The 13,023-nt window shown below is 39.8% G+C and overlaps 1 protein-coding gene across 38 annotated transcripts in view; it reads right to left on the bottom strand.

Moving 5' to 3' along the window:
* Rim (Rab3 interacting molecule) overlaps window positions 1-11,993 on the bottom strand; it is a 50,927-nt gene extending 38,934 nt beyond the window's left edge. For 9 of the 38 annotated variants that reach the window (XM_064695951.1, XM_064696004.1, XM_064696020.1 and 6 more), the window contains exons 1-3: window positions 11,754-11,992; window positions 10,037-10,331; window positions 73-1,236 (exon numbers count right to left, since the gene is read on the bottom strand). In XM_064695951.1, coding sequence (XP_064552021.1) covers window positions 73-182 — 110 coding nt within the window. In that variant the 5' untranslated portion in view covers window positions 183-1,236; window positions 10,037-10,331; window positions 11,754-11,992. Of the gene's footprint in view, window positions 1-72; window positions 1,237-10,036; window positions 10,397-11,753 lie in introns of those variants that run through there. The other 29 variants (XM_064696092.1, XM_064696102.1, XM_064696110.1 and 26 more) reach the window with 15 other exon arrangements.
* Window positions 11,994-13,023: the final 1,030 nt, after the last annotated feature.

Below are 13,023 nucleotides of genomic sequence, written 5' to 3'. Positions count from 1 at the left end.
TTTCGGTTTTGCATTTGCATATCTCAGCTTAACGGGGGCGAAGGGCCTTATCAACTGTTATCAGCTACTCACCGCATTATCTCGTTCTGTTTCTCCTCCTCCTGCTTTTGCCGCATGAGCACATTCTCAATCTGCATGCGCTCGTGCGGCGTCAGATGCGACAAATCTGGCATCTCATCCATGGCTAGGCTAAAGAGCGCTCAGCTGGAACTGCGAATGGAACTGATTGTGCAACTGTTTCTGGAATGTAGTTGTTGTGGGCCGCGGCTTATGTTTCGTTGGTTTTGCACATAAAAACTAATTATGTTTGCATTAATTAGTTAATAAATCGCTTGTAAACGCGTATATAATTAAATATTATTCTTTTTATAGAATTTATATTGGTTTTGTTGGGAATTTTTAAAGCTTCTCTTTTTATATTTAATTAATTTTTGGTTTTGAATGCATTTAGGCAATATATTTATAAATATTATATTTAATTTGTTATAATTATAATTAAATTTATTTGGATTATTAAACCATTCTGATAGAAAATCACAGAGCAAATTTCTAAATTTTACTTTCTTACTATTTGTTTTTAAGTTTTTGTTTTTCCTTAAGAACTTTATAAGATGTCGGTTTTGCTGGCTTATTTTTCTTTTGTTTTTCTTTTTTTTCTGTAGGCTTTTGGAAATTCGTTGAAACTTTTGACTTTTTAATGGCGCTGATCAGCTTTGCAGTTTCCCTTCGCTAAGCACTTTTCATGTGGATGTCTGTGTCTGTGTCTGTGTGTGTGTGCATGTTGAGTGGTATGAGATTGTGATGATGTATGTGTGTGTGTGTGTGTGTGTTCGTGCTCGTGTGCGTGTGTGTGTGCTGCACTTTGACCTCTTCAAGGTCAGTTTCCTTTTGGTTTTTGTATTTTTAGATCGCTTTCATATCAGAAGAAAAATTTGTCGACATTTATTTACTGCGTCTCGATTCTGCTTTTGTTTCATTTTGTCAGCGCTCTGAAACGCTGCCTGGCTTTGTTGTTGTTGTTGTTGTTGTTGTGGCTATTTGAAGTGTTGTCTGCGTTGCTTGTTGTAGTCCAAATGGTTGTTGCTCCTGCTGCTGTTGTTGTTGTTGTTGTTGTGGTTGTTGTTGTTGCTGTTGCCGTTGTTGTTCTTGTTGTGGTGTGTGAGGCGAAGGCATCTTTGTTTTACCAATTAGCGATTAGCGTGCGTTATTTATTCAAAAGAATTTCAGTGGTCAGCACTGCAAAAATACAGAGAGAGAGAGAGAGAGAGAGAAAGAGAGAGGGAGAAGTGAAGATAGAGCAAATGCAGAGTATTATTAATAAATGACTTCAATTGAATGCATTTTTGAAATATATTCAATTTGATATTAATACTGAAGAGCTTTCCGTCTCGAGGTTATTGCCTCGTTATTGTTAATATAAGAAACCAATAAACAACAAAGTATAAACATCAATAAGCAGATAGACTGTATATTCATTTTAAGTATCATCATCTATCATTAGCGGACTTTGCTATAGCTTTGATAACGCTTTAACCAGTTGCGAATTGCAAGCGTCAGGCAACGACAAGAGTACAGCATGCATACTGAAGTGCACTTTCTGTATGTTTTAACCTAGCTCGTCAAACTGTGCTAGCGAATTATATAAAATGAGATTAATAAAAGTAAATTAGCTTTAATTAGTGCTAATAATGCTGACCTTCAAATTTAGTTCGACTAGTGCTAAAATATACTTATAACCAAAATATAGACTATATCTGACAATGGATTTAATTGGGGTTTTCAGCAAAAAATACCAAAATCAATATTAATTCTGTGAATATGTTTTCTTTGTAAAAGCCCACAAATATATTTCAAAAATAATTAAATATTTAATTCGCATATAATTTGCTCATTTAAACATTTTGTACATCAATTAGGGCAACTGTTATTGGGAATACAGAGCTGATCAGAAGTAATTGGGTTTGGCTGGCACGTCTCTGGCAAGCACGCATTCAGTTGAAACGGTAATCCTAATTTCAGCTGAAAAGTAGGCAATAGTTTTTTTGTGTGCGCCATTTAATTAAAACTCGAAATAAAATGCATTCTGCCAAAGTGGAAATATATGTATGTATGTGTATAAACAATTTTGTGTCGAAAACGGAAATGAGAATTTTAACGAGATCGGACAGGACAGGTCGGGCAGGCTGGGCTGGATGTGGGGGGGGGGCGGTAGATGGGCGTGCAGCTTGGTCACAATGCAAACATGTGTAACGGTAAGTATTTATGGCCATCAACATGCCAGGGCAAACAACATGCCACAGGAACAGCAGGGGCCGTCCCGTATGATAGGAAGAGCATGGGAAGAGGGGAGCAGCAGCGCAGCTGGGAACAGGTGCAGATGCGAGGGTTGGCAAATTGTTCGTTGTGGTTGACCCGGTGACGCACGTACAAAATGCGAAAATATATACGAGGCCACACACACGCCCACACACACACACGCATACACAGACGCATAGAAATGCGAGGGCTGTTGCGTGCTGCGGAGCGGGGCGGGGCTATTTCTGTTGACAAACTTGTTCGTTGGAACGCGCAATACTGAAAAATGCAAGCGGAAGCATCCACTTCTACGCAAGAGCGCGTTGGATGCGTGGCAGGGGGGGGGGAGAGCATATTGGGGGAAGTAATCGTATAGATGAAGGATAAGGAAACTGCAGCAAGAGCCTTTCATGCGCCCCACTTCCGCAGTGTGAATCGCTCTCTGTGTGCGAGTGTGTGTGTGAGTGTGTGAGTGTGTGTTATATGCAGATTGAGACGCGGCTTTTGCACTTTCGAATTAACTTATTTCAAAGATGGCGAGCAGACAGCGATTAAGTGAAAAGCCATTAGGCAATGGATTAGAGAGAAAGGGAGACAGACAGAGAGAGATAGAGAGATGGAAGGAGAATATGACTTCGTCCACAGCTATAAGAAAAACATAAGCATAAAACAAGACAATTTGCCGTGCACATTGTCTTATATTAGGAGGATATCGACCTCGTGTGCCAAGCAACTGTTGGGCCAGACATTTTGGAGTGGCGCTGAGCAGGCCAGACATTAAATCTGGAACAGCATCATGATAAAGTGCAGCACATCAAATGAGAAAGTTTCTTCCCAACAAAAGTTTCTAGGAAACACATTTTGATATAGCCTGAACCCATCGAAAATGGGTTAAAAGGGTTTATTGGTTTTGTGCAAATTTGTTTAACAGGCAGAATAACGAATCTCTACCCCCATAAAATACATACATTCTTGGTCAGCATCAATAGCGGAGTCGATCTAGTCATATCCGTCTCTCTGTCTGTCCGAATGTATGAACGTGTCGATCTCAGAGTCTAAAAGGGCTAAAGACTTGAAGTTTTGAACGTAGGTCCTCCTTGTGCCCGCGCAGTACGAATTTGTCTCTGATAATCGATAACTTGCACATTCTCAAGAAATCGATAATAAACGATAATAGTATCCCGTTTTTCGAGGCAAATCTCTTAGGTTTTGAAAGCTGGAGTCACCAAATTTGATATGCAGCTTCTAGAATAGTATATACAGATCAAGTAGCTTTCATTTTATAGCTACTGCCACGCCGCCAACACCACATAGCTAAAGTCAAATAATAAAATAGATTGGAACAACCCATCAATTTAATTCACAATTTTTGGCGGTTGTCTTTTTTAAGAATATATTATACCAAAAGTAGATCGAATTCAGCAAACTTCATTAAGATCCGTTACGAAAAAATTTAGGTTATTTAACGTGTGGTTATATGTTCGGCCAAGAGGGGTGTACGCCTATTTGTAGTGTTCGTTAGGAGAGTTTTCACTGTATTCTTTTATCGAGTCAATGTAAAGTTATATGAATAGGCAAATAAAACGCAATTGGCAAAGCCTTGAAGAAGTGAGTATGAATTTGTTGTACCCCATATTTAAGTAGAAGTTATATTCTATATGCTTCTATCTAATCGGAATTAACAAGGAAACAATCAGAGCAGACATAAAAACTCAACGTTAATTAAGTTGTCAAGAGTTTCAATAGATATTCATGTTCATGTTAATGCCATCGATAGATATTAATACAGTTTTAGAATTTAACAAAACTGGCTGTTAGTTATTTAAGTAGCTGGAAATGTTTCTTTGCATGCAGTTTAAAATAACTGCATAAATATTTGCTTATCTGCACGCAAACTCTGAATGCCCATGGACAATTTAACTGGAACATGGTAGGCCGAGAGGCAACAGCAGCTGGCGGCACATGGGATACGGCACAGCAAGACGCGCCTGATGCTGATTCTGATGCTTGTTTGCCTTCCCCTCCGCAGCACACAGGCAACCCCCCCTTATGGCAGCAGCATTAGTTCAGGCGAGATAAAATCCAGTTCTCAGGGTGTTTATAGCTCGTGTCGTTCGCAGCTCAGCTCCTTGGGCTCATGAATTGATAATGCAGCAAATGCAGCAGAAGCAGCAGCAACAACAACAACAGCAACAACAACGAGCAGCAACAACAACGAGCAGCAGCAACTGGAGCACAGACAATAACAGCGACATATATCCATGCAAAATTGATGGCTGCACTGGGAGCAATGCGGGGCTTAAGTGACTATTTTATGCGCCCGAACTGGCGCACGACCTGACGCTTAATGGCCCAAAAGGACAGTGACAGGGACGGGAACAGGGCAAGCTGACAGAGTTGCCAGACAAGCGCAAAACAATTGATCAAATCGTAGGCAGATTTTCGAGAAACAAAACTTTTTCTTTTCGCAGGCACGAGGAAACTGGGTAGTCGAACGTTTTCAACTCGATGCGCATTCCCAAAATACAAAGGATGGACAGGGGGGAGGGTGTCGTGCGTGGGGGGTAAGTTGCTGTTGGCGAGAGTTTGTTTGAGAATTCACCACAGCGCGCAAAAGCGCGAAATGAGAGAGCAAAATAGAAAGAGAGCAAAATAGAGCAAGTGATTGAGAGAGCAAGACAGGAATGGGAAGAAAACACACTAGAAAAATTTCCCAGTATCCCATTGTGTGCGCCTTTGTGTGTGAGTGTGTGCGTGCGTACGTGCGTGCGTGTGTATTTGTAATACAGTAGAGGAAAACGCAGCCAAAAAGCTGAAAACAGTGTAAATAAATAACATAATAAGCCCCAAAAGGCAACAATTCAAATTTAACAGGCACAAAGATATATTATAAATTATAATAATAATAAGTTGCAGCCAGCAGGAGCGCGGGGAGTCCGTCCAGTGGCCCGCGGTCAGTGCCTGTCCCTTGCTGTATTAATCAAGGTTGTTGCACATAACGCATACGCCTCGTTGCCGCTGCAATTGAAAGCAAGAGCCGTGTGATAAATGTGAAAGTTCACAGCCAGCTGATAGCTGATAGCTAATAACCGAATCTCATATGAGCCCAATCACCCCCACTGTCTCGCTCTGTCTCCCTTTATCGCTCACCCTGTCTAACGTAATTGTCACTTTTGCAATTACAAACGCAAGAGCAGCAATAAGGGCAAAGGGAGAGCGAAGGTAGCGGAACCCTGGCCAAAGGTCAAACCGTAAAGCTTTTGTTCCGTTGCTCAAATTCAGAAATAAGTCCATTTCATATTTCCAGCTAATGCCACCGCACTTGCCTTCCATTTCAATGACATTTTCCGAGAGAGAGAGAGCAGTTTGTGATTTTCCACTGCAATCGCAGCAAAAGCTTTATTCAATATCCTCGTATCTCTCGGGTATTATAATTGCGTATGATGTTATTATCTTTTTAGTCTGTGTGCTTATTAGCTGCATTGCATGGAAATCCGAGCAAATCAAGCAAAATGGAACCGAAGGCTGCATAAGGTATATAGTTTCCAATTATTAATGCCCCTAATTCAATTATATGGAAAATATCGTGTTACTCTCAAAAACGAGATTCTTCTGTGATATGAAAATTCACAGAACCACGAGGGATTTCAAGTATTCATTATGGCTAAAGACAATAACTTTATTGAACATTTTCAAATGAAAACTAATCTTCGTTTGTATTAATTATTCGTTGTGCAGATATGTGATATTGCAATGCGATGGCTTGTCAAACTTAGCGCCATGTTTTCATGCCAACTAAATGTTAAAGTAGTCCGACATATTCTCTGCCAGCAAACAGAAACCACATTTATGCATATTTGTCATCAATATGTTCTATTTAACCCTTATTTCTGAGTGACAAAAAACGCTGAATTATTTATCGGGCAGGCCAACGAACAAAGTTTCTAAGGTGGGTGATGTTATTAGAAATTTCTGCATTCTGTTTAGGCTTTTAGTTAGTTTGTTTTTTATTAAAATGTATAAACTACTTTGGCCTTGACACTCGCTTTGTCGACCATGAATGAATAAATAAACGATAAAAAGCAAATAAATAAAACTGAGCACAGCCTGAATCGATATGCGAGAGCTGCAAATTGATTGCTAAAAGACCAATGAACTATTTTCTTTTATATTCTTATTGAAACACGAATTGATAAAAAAAAAACGCGTTTACTTTATGTTTTCCGGAAAAGTGTGCACAGACAAAATCGCGAAAGTGAAGACCGGAGGTCGGCTGCATGTTAAGTTTGCATCCAAATACCTAGCTATACCTATATAAGGCTCTAAGATTAGGGAAGCTAGAGATGTTGAGATGTGTGTCGACTGGTGGAAAAATATGTGCCATTCCATCCCGATGCAACGTGCCGCAGCTCACCTGGCGCCCAACGCGGGCTATGACTAACTAGAATAGAAGATTAATTGTAAGAAATCTACTGGCATATGAATGCTAAATATAGTTTACCCTGGGTAACCTCAATAAGACCGCCGAAATGGTTTAAGCAAGTCATAGTTCGTTGGGCAAAATTTAACAGATGAGCGCATATTGTTGCCACGTATTGAGCCCACTCGTGGAATCAATTTCGTGCAGCTGAAGCTCTATAAATATACTTTCCATCGTGAGTGAAACTCGCTTCATTCAGTTTCGTATTCGCTTGCCTTTGGTTAATTTGCAATTTATTGTCAGGCTATTCAGTAGCTTAACAATTGCTTCGGTAATTTGTTGTTGCCAGTTGCAATTTATTTTTAAACACTGCACGCTGAATGTCAAAGGGTCAACAGTTGAGAGGCGCTTGGCTGCCCAGTTGGTTACTGGGTTTCGTTCGGGTCATTTATCAGTCTCAAACGTGGCCAACTGTCACAGTGAATGCTAATTTTCAGTTTCCCCATATTTTCTTAAACCTGGTTTTCTTTTCGTGACGTCACTTGGCGTCATCGCCCGCTGCGATCGCAAATTTATGCAGATATTTTCATGGCATCATTTCAAGCGACGACGGGTGCAATGCACTCTTATTTGTGTATGTGTGTGTGCGAGTGTGTGTGTGTAGTGTGTGTAGACGTAGTTTGTTTCTTGGCACACACAGCTAAAAGAAAACGTGGCCAAGTTGCAGCGGCTCAAAGCCAAAGCCAAAACAATAAAAGAGCCAATGACTTGGCCACTTTGTAACTTTCGTTGGTGTACTTTAGTTGTTGTTGTTGTTGTTGTTATAGTTGCTGGCGCTCGTCTGCCAAAGAAAGTTATGTTGAACCGTCAACTAATGGCTTATTTAAGCTGCAACCACGTTGTTGTGGTTGCTGTTGCAGTTTGCGTGCATCTAATTATAATTTTTCATATTTGGGCCCCAAAAAGTAGGCAACATTTTTCGCTTAGAGCTTTAGCTTCGTCTGCGTGCCCAAGCTTATGTTTTAGAACGCTTGCAGCTGGCTCGGAGCACACTTTTATCAAAAACTATAGCCTGGCAAATTACCGGAGGGAGGGAGAAAGGGAGGGAGGAAGGTAGAGAGAGAGAGAGAGAGAGAGATGGGACGACCCACTCAACTTCCTGTGCAACTTTTACAATTGCGCGCACAATTTCCATGCAATTAGCTGAAAACAAATACGTTGAACAGCGACAAATACAAGGAGAATATGAACAAGAAAAAAGTATATGTACATGGTTACCAGCAGCGTGTACTTCATGAACAAAGCTTGTCAATTAATAGTGGCGAGCATTGACTGCAGGGCTGACTATAGCTGAAAGTTGGCCAAACAAAATGAATAAAACAAAAGTGAATCAAACAGCGGAGAAAATGGTAGCAGGGGGGGGCGAGGGGGACGTGGAGGGCGCTGTGTCCCTGTCACTTGGCAGCTGGCATTGTAAATGTAGTGAAAATGTCAAAAAGCGAACACTAACATAGGGACACAAAAAGCAATTTTATGCACCCATTGAACCCAACAACGACAACAACAAGTGGGTTGGGTCTGAGTCTGGGTCTGGGCCTGGGACAGTAGCTGCCAGTTGACTCAATAATTTTAACAAGCTTCGCCCACACATAGGCGAAGAGCAAGGCAGCGACGGGCGAGTGGGAGGTTTTCTATTACTCATACGACGCGTGTGCATTGTCAAACATTTATGACGTCCGTGACCCTCTGTCGGCGTCGTCCAACAAAGACCCCGTCGCGTGTCGTCATCATTGTCATTTGTCAGGCCAAGCAACAAACAGCCAATTGATGACCATGGACAACGCCCCAACTAAAATGCATTAACAGGGCATATTCAGTGCTGACAAGTGCTCGTAACGAGCAGCCAAAGGCGTCTCAAATAAGCTAATGAATTCGCGCGTGGAACGCTCAGAGTCCATCAATTATCAATGCCTCTTTTGTACGGGCAAGCCTGAAATAGTAACTATTTTCATCTATTCTTACTTTAGTCTTAAACGTTTACAAACTCAAGTTGAGCTGGAAATATAGTTGATTCAACTAACTGTTATAACTAAATACTAAGCCATGTACACTATACATCTCTATATCCTTTACTATATGAACAGTATTTAGTTTTATATAGCCAAAAAAAAAAAAAAATATATCAAATCCATTAAAAATATAATAATATATATTATTATATAATATAAATTCCAGATAAGTTGGAGACAGGAAATTGAGCATTCGAAATTTAACCCTTTCTTTTCTATTTTCGTATTTTTTTCTGCTACACACATTTATCTCTTTTCTAAACATGCTTAATTTATATAAATTTCATTAAAATAGTTATTGTGCTCTTTCGTATTTCCCGTGCCGTGACACGCGCACATCTCTAGCTCAGCTTCACATCTCTTAATTGAAATATGAGGCCAAGACCTGCTTTATAAAAGAAGTATTTATTTCCATTTAAATAGTAGCCCAATTCAGCCCAAGTCTTGATTTGGTTAGGGTAACTGGGTGTCGGTTCTGTTGCGTCTCAACTGATTTGCTGCTGTCATTGCTGATGTTGTCTCAGGCTCGTGACGTTTGCCATTTTGTGTTGACAGCCCAGTAAAATAAAAGTAAAATCGATTCAATGACTGCCTGTTGCTACCGTTGTCGTTGTTGTCGTTGTTGTTGTTGTTGCTGCTGCTGCTGCTTGTCCCTGTTGCTTAACAAGTTTACCTTTTAATTAAATTTGCCGCCCATCCATGCAGGCCAGCCCCAGCCCGAGCCCCAGTCACAGGCGCCGCGCACAGCGCCTGATTATTGGCCAGTAAACAGCATCAACAACGGCAACCGAGGGGCGGCTCTTGTTGCCATTGTGGCAATCTCTTGGCTATTGTTTGCATTGTTGTTGTTGGTTTTGTTGTCGCCCGTACGCCTTGCTATCTTTATTAGATTCATTTTATAGATTGTTCTACAATCTAACGCACTTTAACAAAATATATAAAATATTTAATGTAACTTAATTTTTTGTATTTTAAAATCAAATATTCTTCAAAATTGCGTAAAATACTGCTTAAGAGCTTTCAATTAATTTGTTCTTATTATTCTGGCAAATAGAAAGGCAATAATAATTTATTTTAATTAAAAAAAAAAAACAGTTTAAAAAACAGATATTTGCCCTAAAAAAGAGTTCTTTTATGAATAGAAATTTTTTAAATTTTTTTAGATTTCAAACAAGTTTATTAAAAAATATAAATGTTTCATTAAACAATCATAGATTCAAGAAATCAAAATGAAATGCCTGGCTTTGCTTACATGTATTCATCATTTGAGATTTGTTGTCGGTTGTAAACGGCGTTGTTTGTTTATTCGTTGTTTAAATTGGTTGTTTTGTTTGTTGTTGTTTTCATTTGTAATAGAAAATTAAATAGATTTTTCTTAAGTAGTTGTTGCATTAGAAATTGTAGATTTCTGTTTTTTTTGTTTTTTACACAATTTATTTGATAGAAAAGCGTAGCTTATGTACAGTAAGTTAGATTATTTAAATAATTTGCAGTGGATTCATTTATTTATCTATTTTGAATGCACTTGAACTTTGCTTAATGTTTAACTGGCAAATGGGAATCAATTAATTGAGATTTTCTGCTAATTAATGTAACATTTGACAAATTGAACGAGTCGCACTTCACGAGCTTCGGTTGCCGTCTGAGCCAAAAGCTGACGGCTGTAGTTATGTTGCATTGCCTGCAGGCAGCAGGAAATACTGGGCACATAAAACTGGGATATTTGTCGTGTACAAAATACTGGTTTGTGAACAGAACAATTAAAACGGCAGCCGCGGGAAAGAGACAGAGACGTGCGAGACGCACGTTTAATTCAATGCACTCTCATTGTTCCATATTCCTTATACGCACTCCTGTCCATTGTCCAGCTGCAACTTGTTGTAGTCTTTTACACAAACCGAGCAATTTGCCAATAGATGTGTATGCGTGTGCGTATGTGTGTGTGCCACACACAGGGCTGCCAACTTCCTTGTGATGTGCGCTTTTGCAGTTAACAGTTAACATTTGCGTTGCGCATTGTTTTTGGCTCTATTCTCGTAGGGTTTTTGTTGCTGTTGTCGTTGTTCTTATTGTTGTTGTTGTTTTTGTTGCTGTGTGTGGTGAACTTATCACAGCGAGCGAGTCCGTAAGCAAAGTGAGTGACTGCTGCCTCTGCTCACACACAACACACACACACACGAACACACACACTCACTTAATTGTTTTACAGGTTTACGTATTATTTTTGCGCATCACTTTTTTTTAATTATTATTTAATTGGCATTTATTTAAAAATTTGTCAAATTTATTCAGCATAGATAAAATTTGTATGTTTGTGTGTGTGTGTGTGTGTGTGCGTACGCTTTACAGCTTATTTAATGCGTGTATCCTGGCACAAATGAGGAGCGGAGCGTGGTGGGAGAGGGAGGCACGACGAGATCACGGCCACAAAAACGACAACAACGACGATGACGACGAGGAGAGTATATACGCTGGGGCTTGGGTTGGGTTTTTATATTTTTTCTGTTTTCGGGGCCAGTAGGTGTAAGTAGGGGGGTGGTGGTGGTGGTTGGGCTGGCTTGATTCGGGTTGCGTGGTGTTGTGTGTACAGAAAAAAAGAAAAAAACAGAAACAAAGCGAGCAAAAATTTGTGAAAAGAAAAACCAACGCAATGAAAATTTAATTTCGCTTGAAAAACATACTCGAGTTGTTTGTTGTGTGTTTTTTTTCGCTGTTTGCACTTTTATGTATTAAGAATATATTTAGTTATTAAGGAATGTAGCTAGCTCACGAGCGAAAGTTGCATATATACGTATATAATATACATTTACATATGTACATATACATAAACGCGTGCACATGTCTGTACAAATATATGTATATATATATACATACATATATATGTATATGTATTTGTGTAAAAAGCAGTTCGCCCCTTTGTGCATTCCATATGCGCAATTTGTTAGCCTTATATTTCGTTTATCAATTACTTTTTGTGTTTTTTTCTTCTTCTTCTAGCTGCTGTTACTATTATTATTGTTGTGGTTGCTGCTGCTGTTGTTGCTGTTATTGTTGTTATGTTTGTTGTTGTACAATACGCGCGACAACGACAACGACTGCGTTGACTGCGGCTGCTGCTGCTGCTTGCTGAAGCTGCTGCTGCTGCCTGCTGCTGCCTGCTCCTGCTGTTGCTGCGACTACAACAACGACGACGACGGCAACGACATCACGACACGACAACGACTGAAACTGAAACTGAAGCCAACAGCGTCTGAGCTTTCAAGTGTCGAGTCGACAGGCGGCGCCAGAGTGCCACCCACAAGCTAGCCTGTGTTAGAGCGAAAGAGAAAGATAGAGCCAGCGAGCGAACAGCAGAATAGCAGCAGTTGCTGCGATTGTCGTCAGCGCTTGCCTCTCTGCCGTTTGTTCACTCTCTCTCTCACTCTCATTCTGCCATCAACCTTTTGCTCTCGCTGTGGTGAATTGGTAAAGGGAGTTATTAACCATGCCAGCGAGATTAGTGGGTGGCCCGCGGAGGTCAGTTGGGCAGGGTATGGGGTACAGTTAGTGGGCTGCCTCTGCTGCCTTTTCATATTTCATGTGCAATTTTAACACCTACTGCAAACTAACGGCGACAATAATTGTATGTGTGCGCGTGAGTGGGAGTGTGTGTATCCTCCTCTCTCGCCCAAATCTATGTTTCGCCCTTCGCGATTGTTTTCCTGTTTCGCGCCCTGTCGCATGCTGCCAAACATTAACATCAAAGTTGATGTTGCATATTCATAACACTCAAGTGTATATTATGCCATGTTGTTGTTGTTATGATTATTATTATTGTTGTTGTTGCCATTTTGCCGCAGTGACTGTTTGATGTTGGGGCTGCGCTTGTTATTGGTTATGTTTTGTGGTTTTATTTCACTCTTATTCAAATAAAAAAAAAACAACAACAACATCAAAACAAACGAAAATTATCTTCCTCTTGCCGAAGCTCTCATTTACTTGCACTTACATATATTGCGAATTTGTGCTATGTCTCAACAAAATTATGTTTATCAGCCGACTGTTCCTTTTGGAGCTACATATATAAGATGTCATTGGTTTCTTTATCAGCTATTAAGCGAGGCAATATAATTATATTTATATTTAATTTATATTTTCTGTTAAAGCAGTTGATAAGATAACAAATAAACTTTGTTTTTATTAGCCAGCGCTTTATTTTAATATAAGCCAAGTAATATGATCTTTATTCATCTCAAAATC

This window comes from Drosophila montana, unplaced genomic scaffold (assembly GCF_035044405.1).
Source record: "Drosophila montana isolate Dmon_TW-CO22-7 unplaced genomic scaffold, ASM3504440v1 contig_1505_1, whole genome shotgun sequence".
Classification (NCBI taxonomy): domain Eukaryota; kingdom Metazoa; phylum Arthropoda; class Insecta; order Diptera; family Drosophilidae; genus Drosophila; species Drosophila montana.
This window is presented reverse-complemented; position numbering and strand designations above follow the sequence as displayed.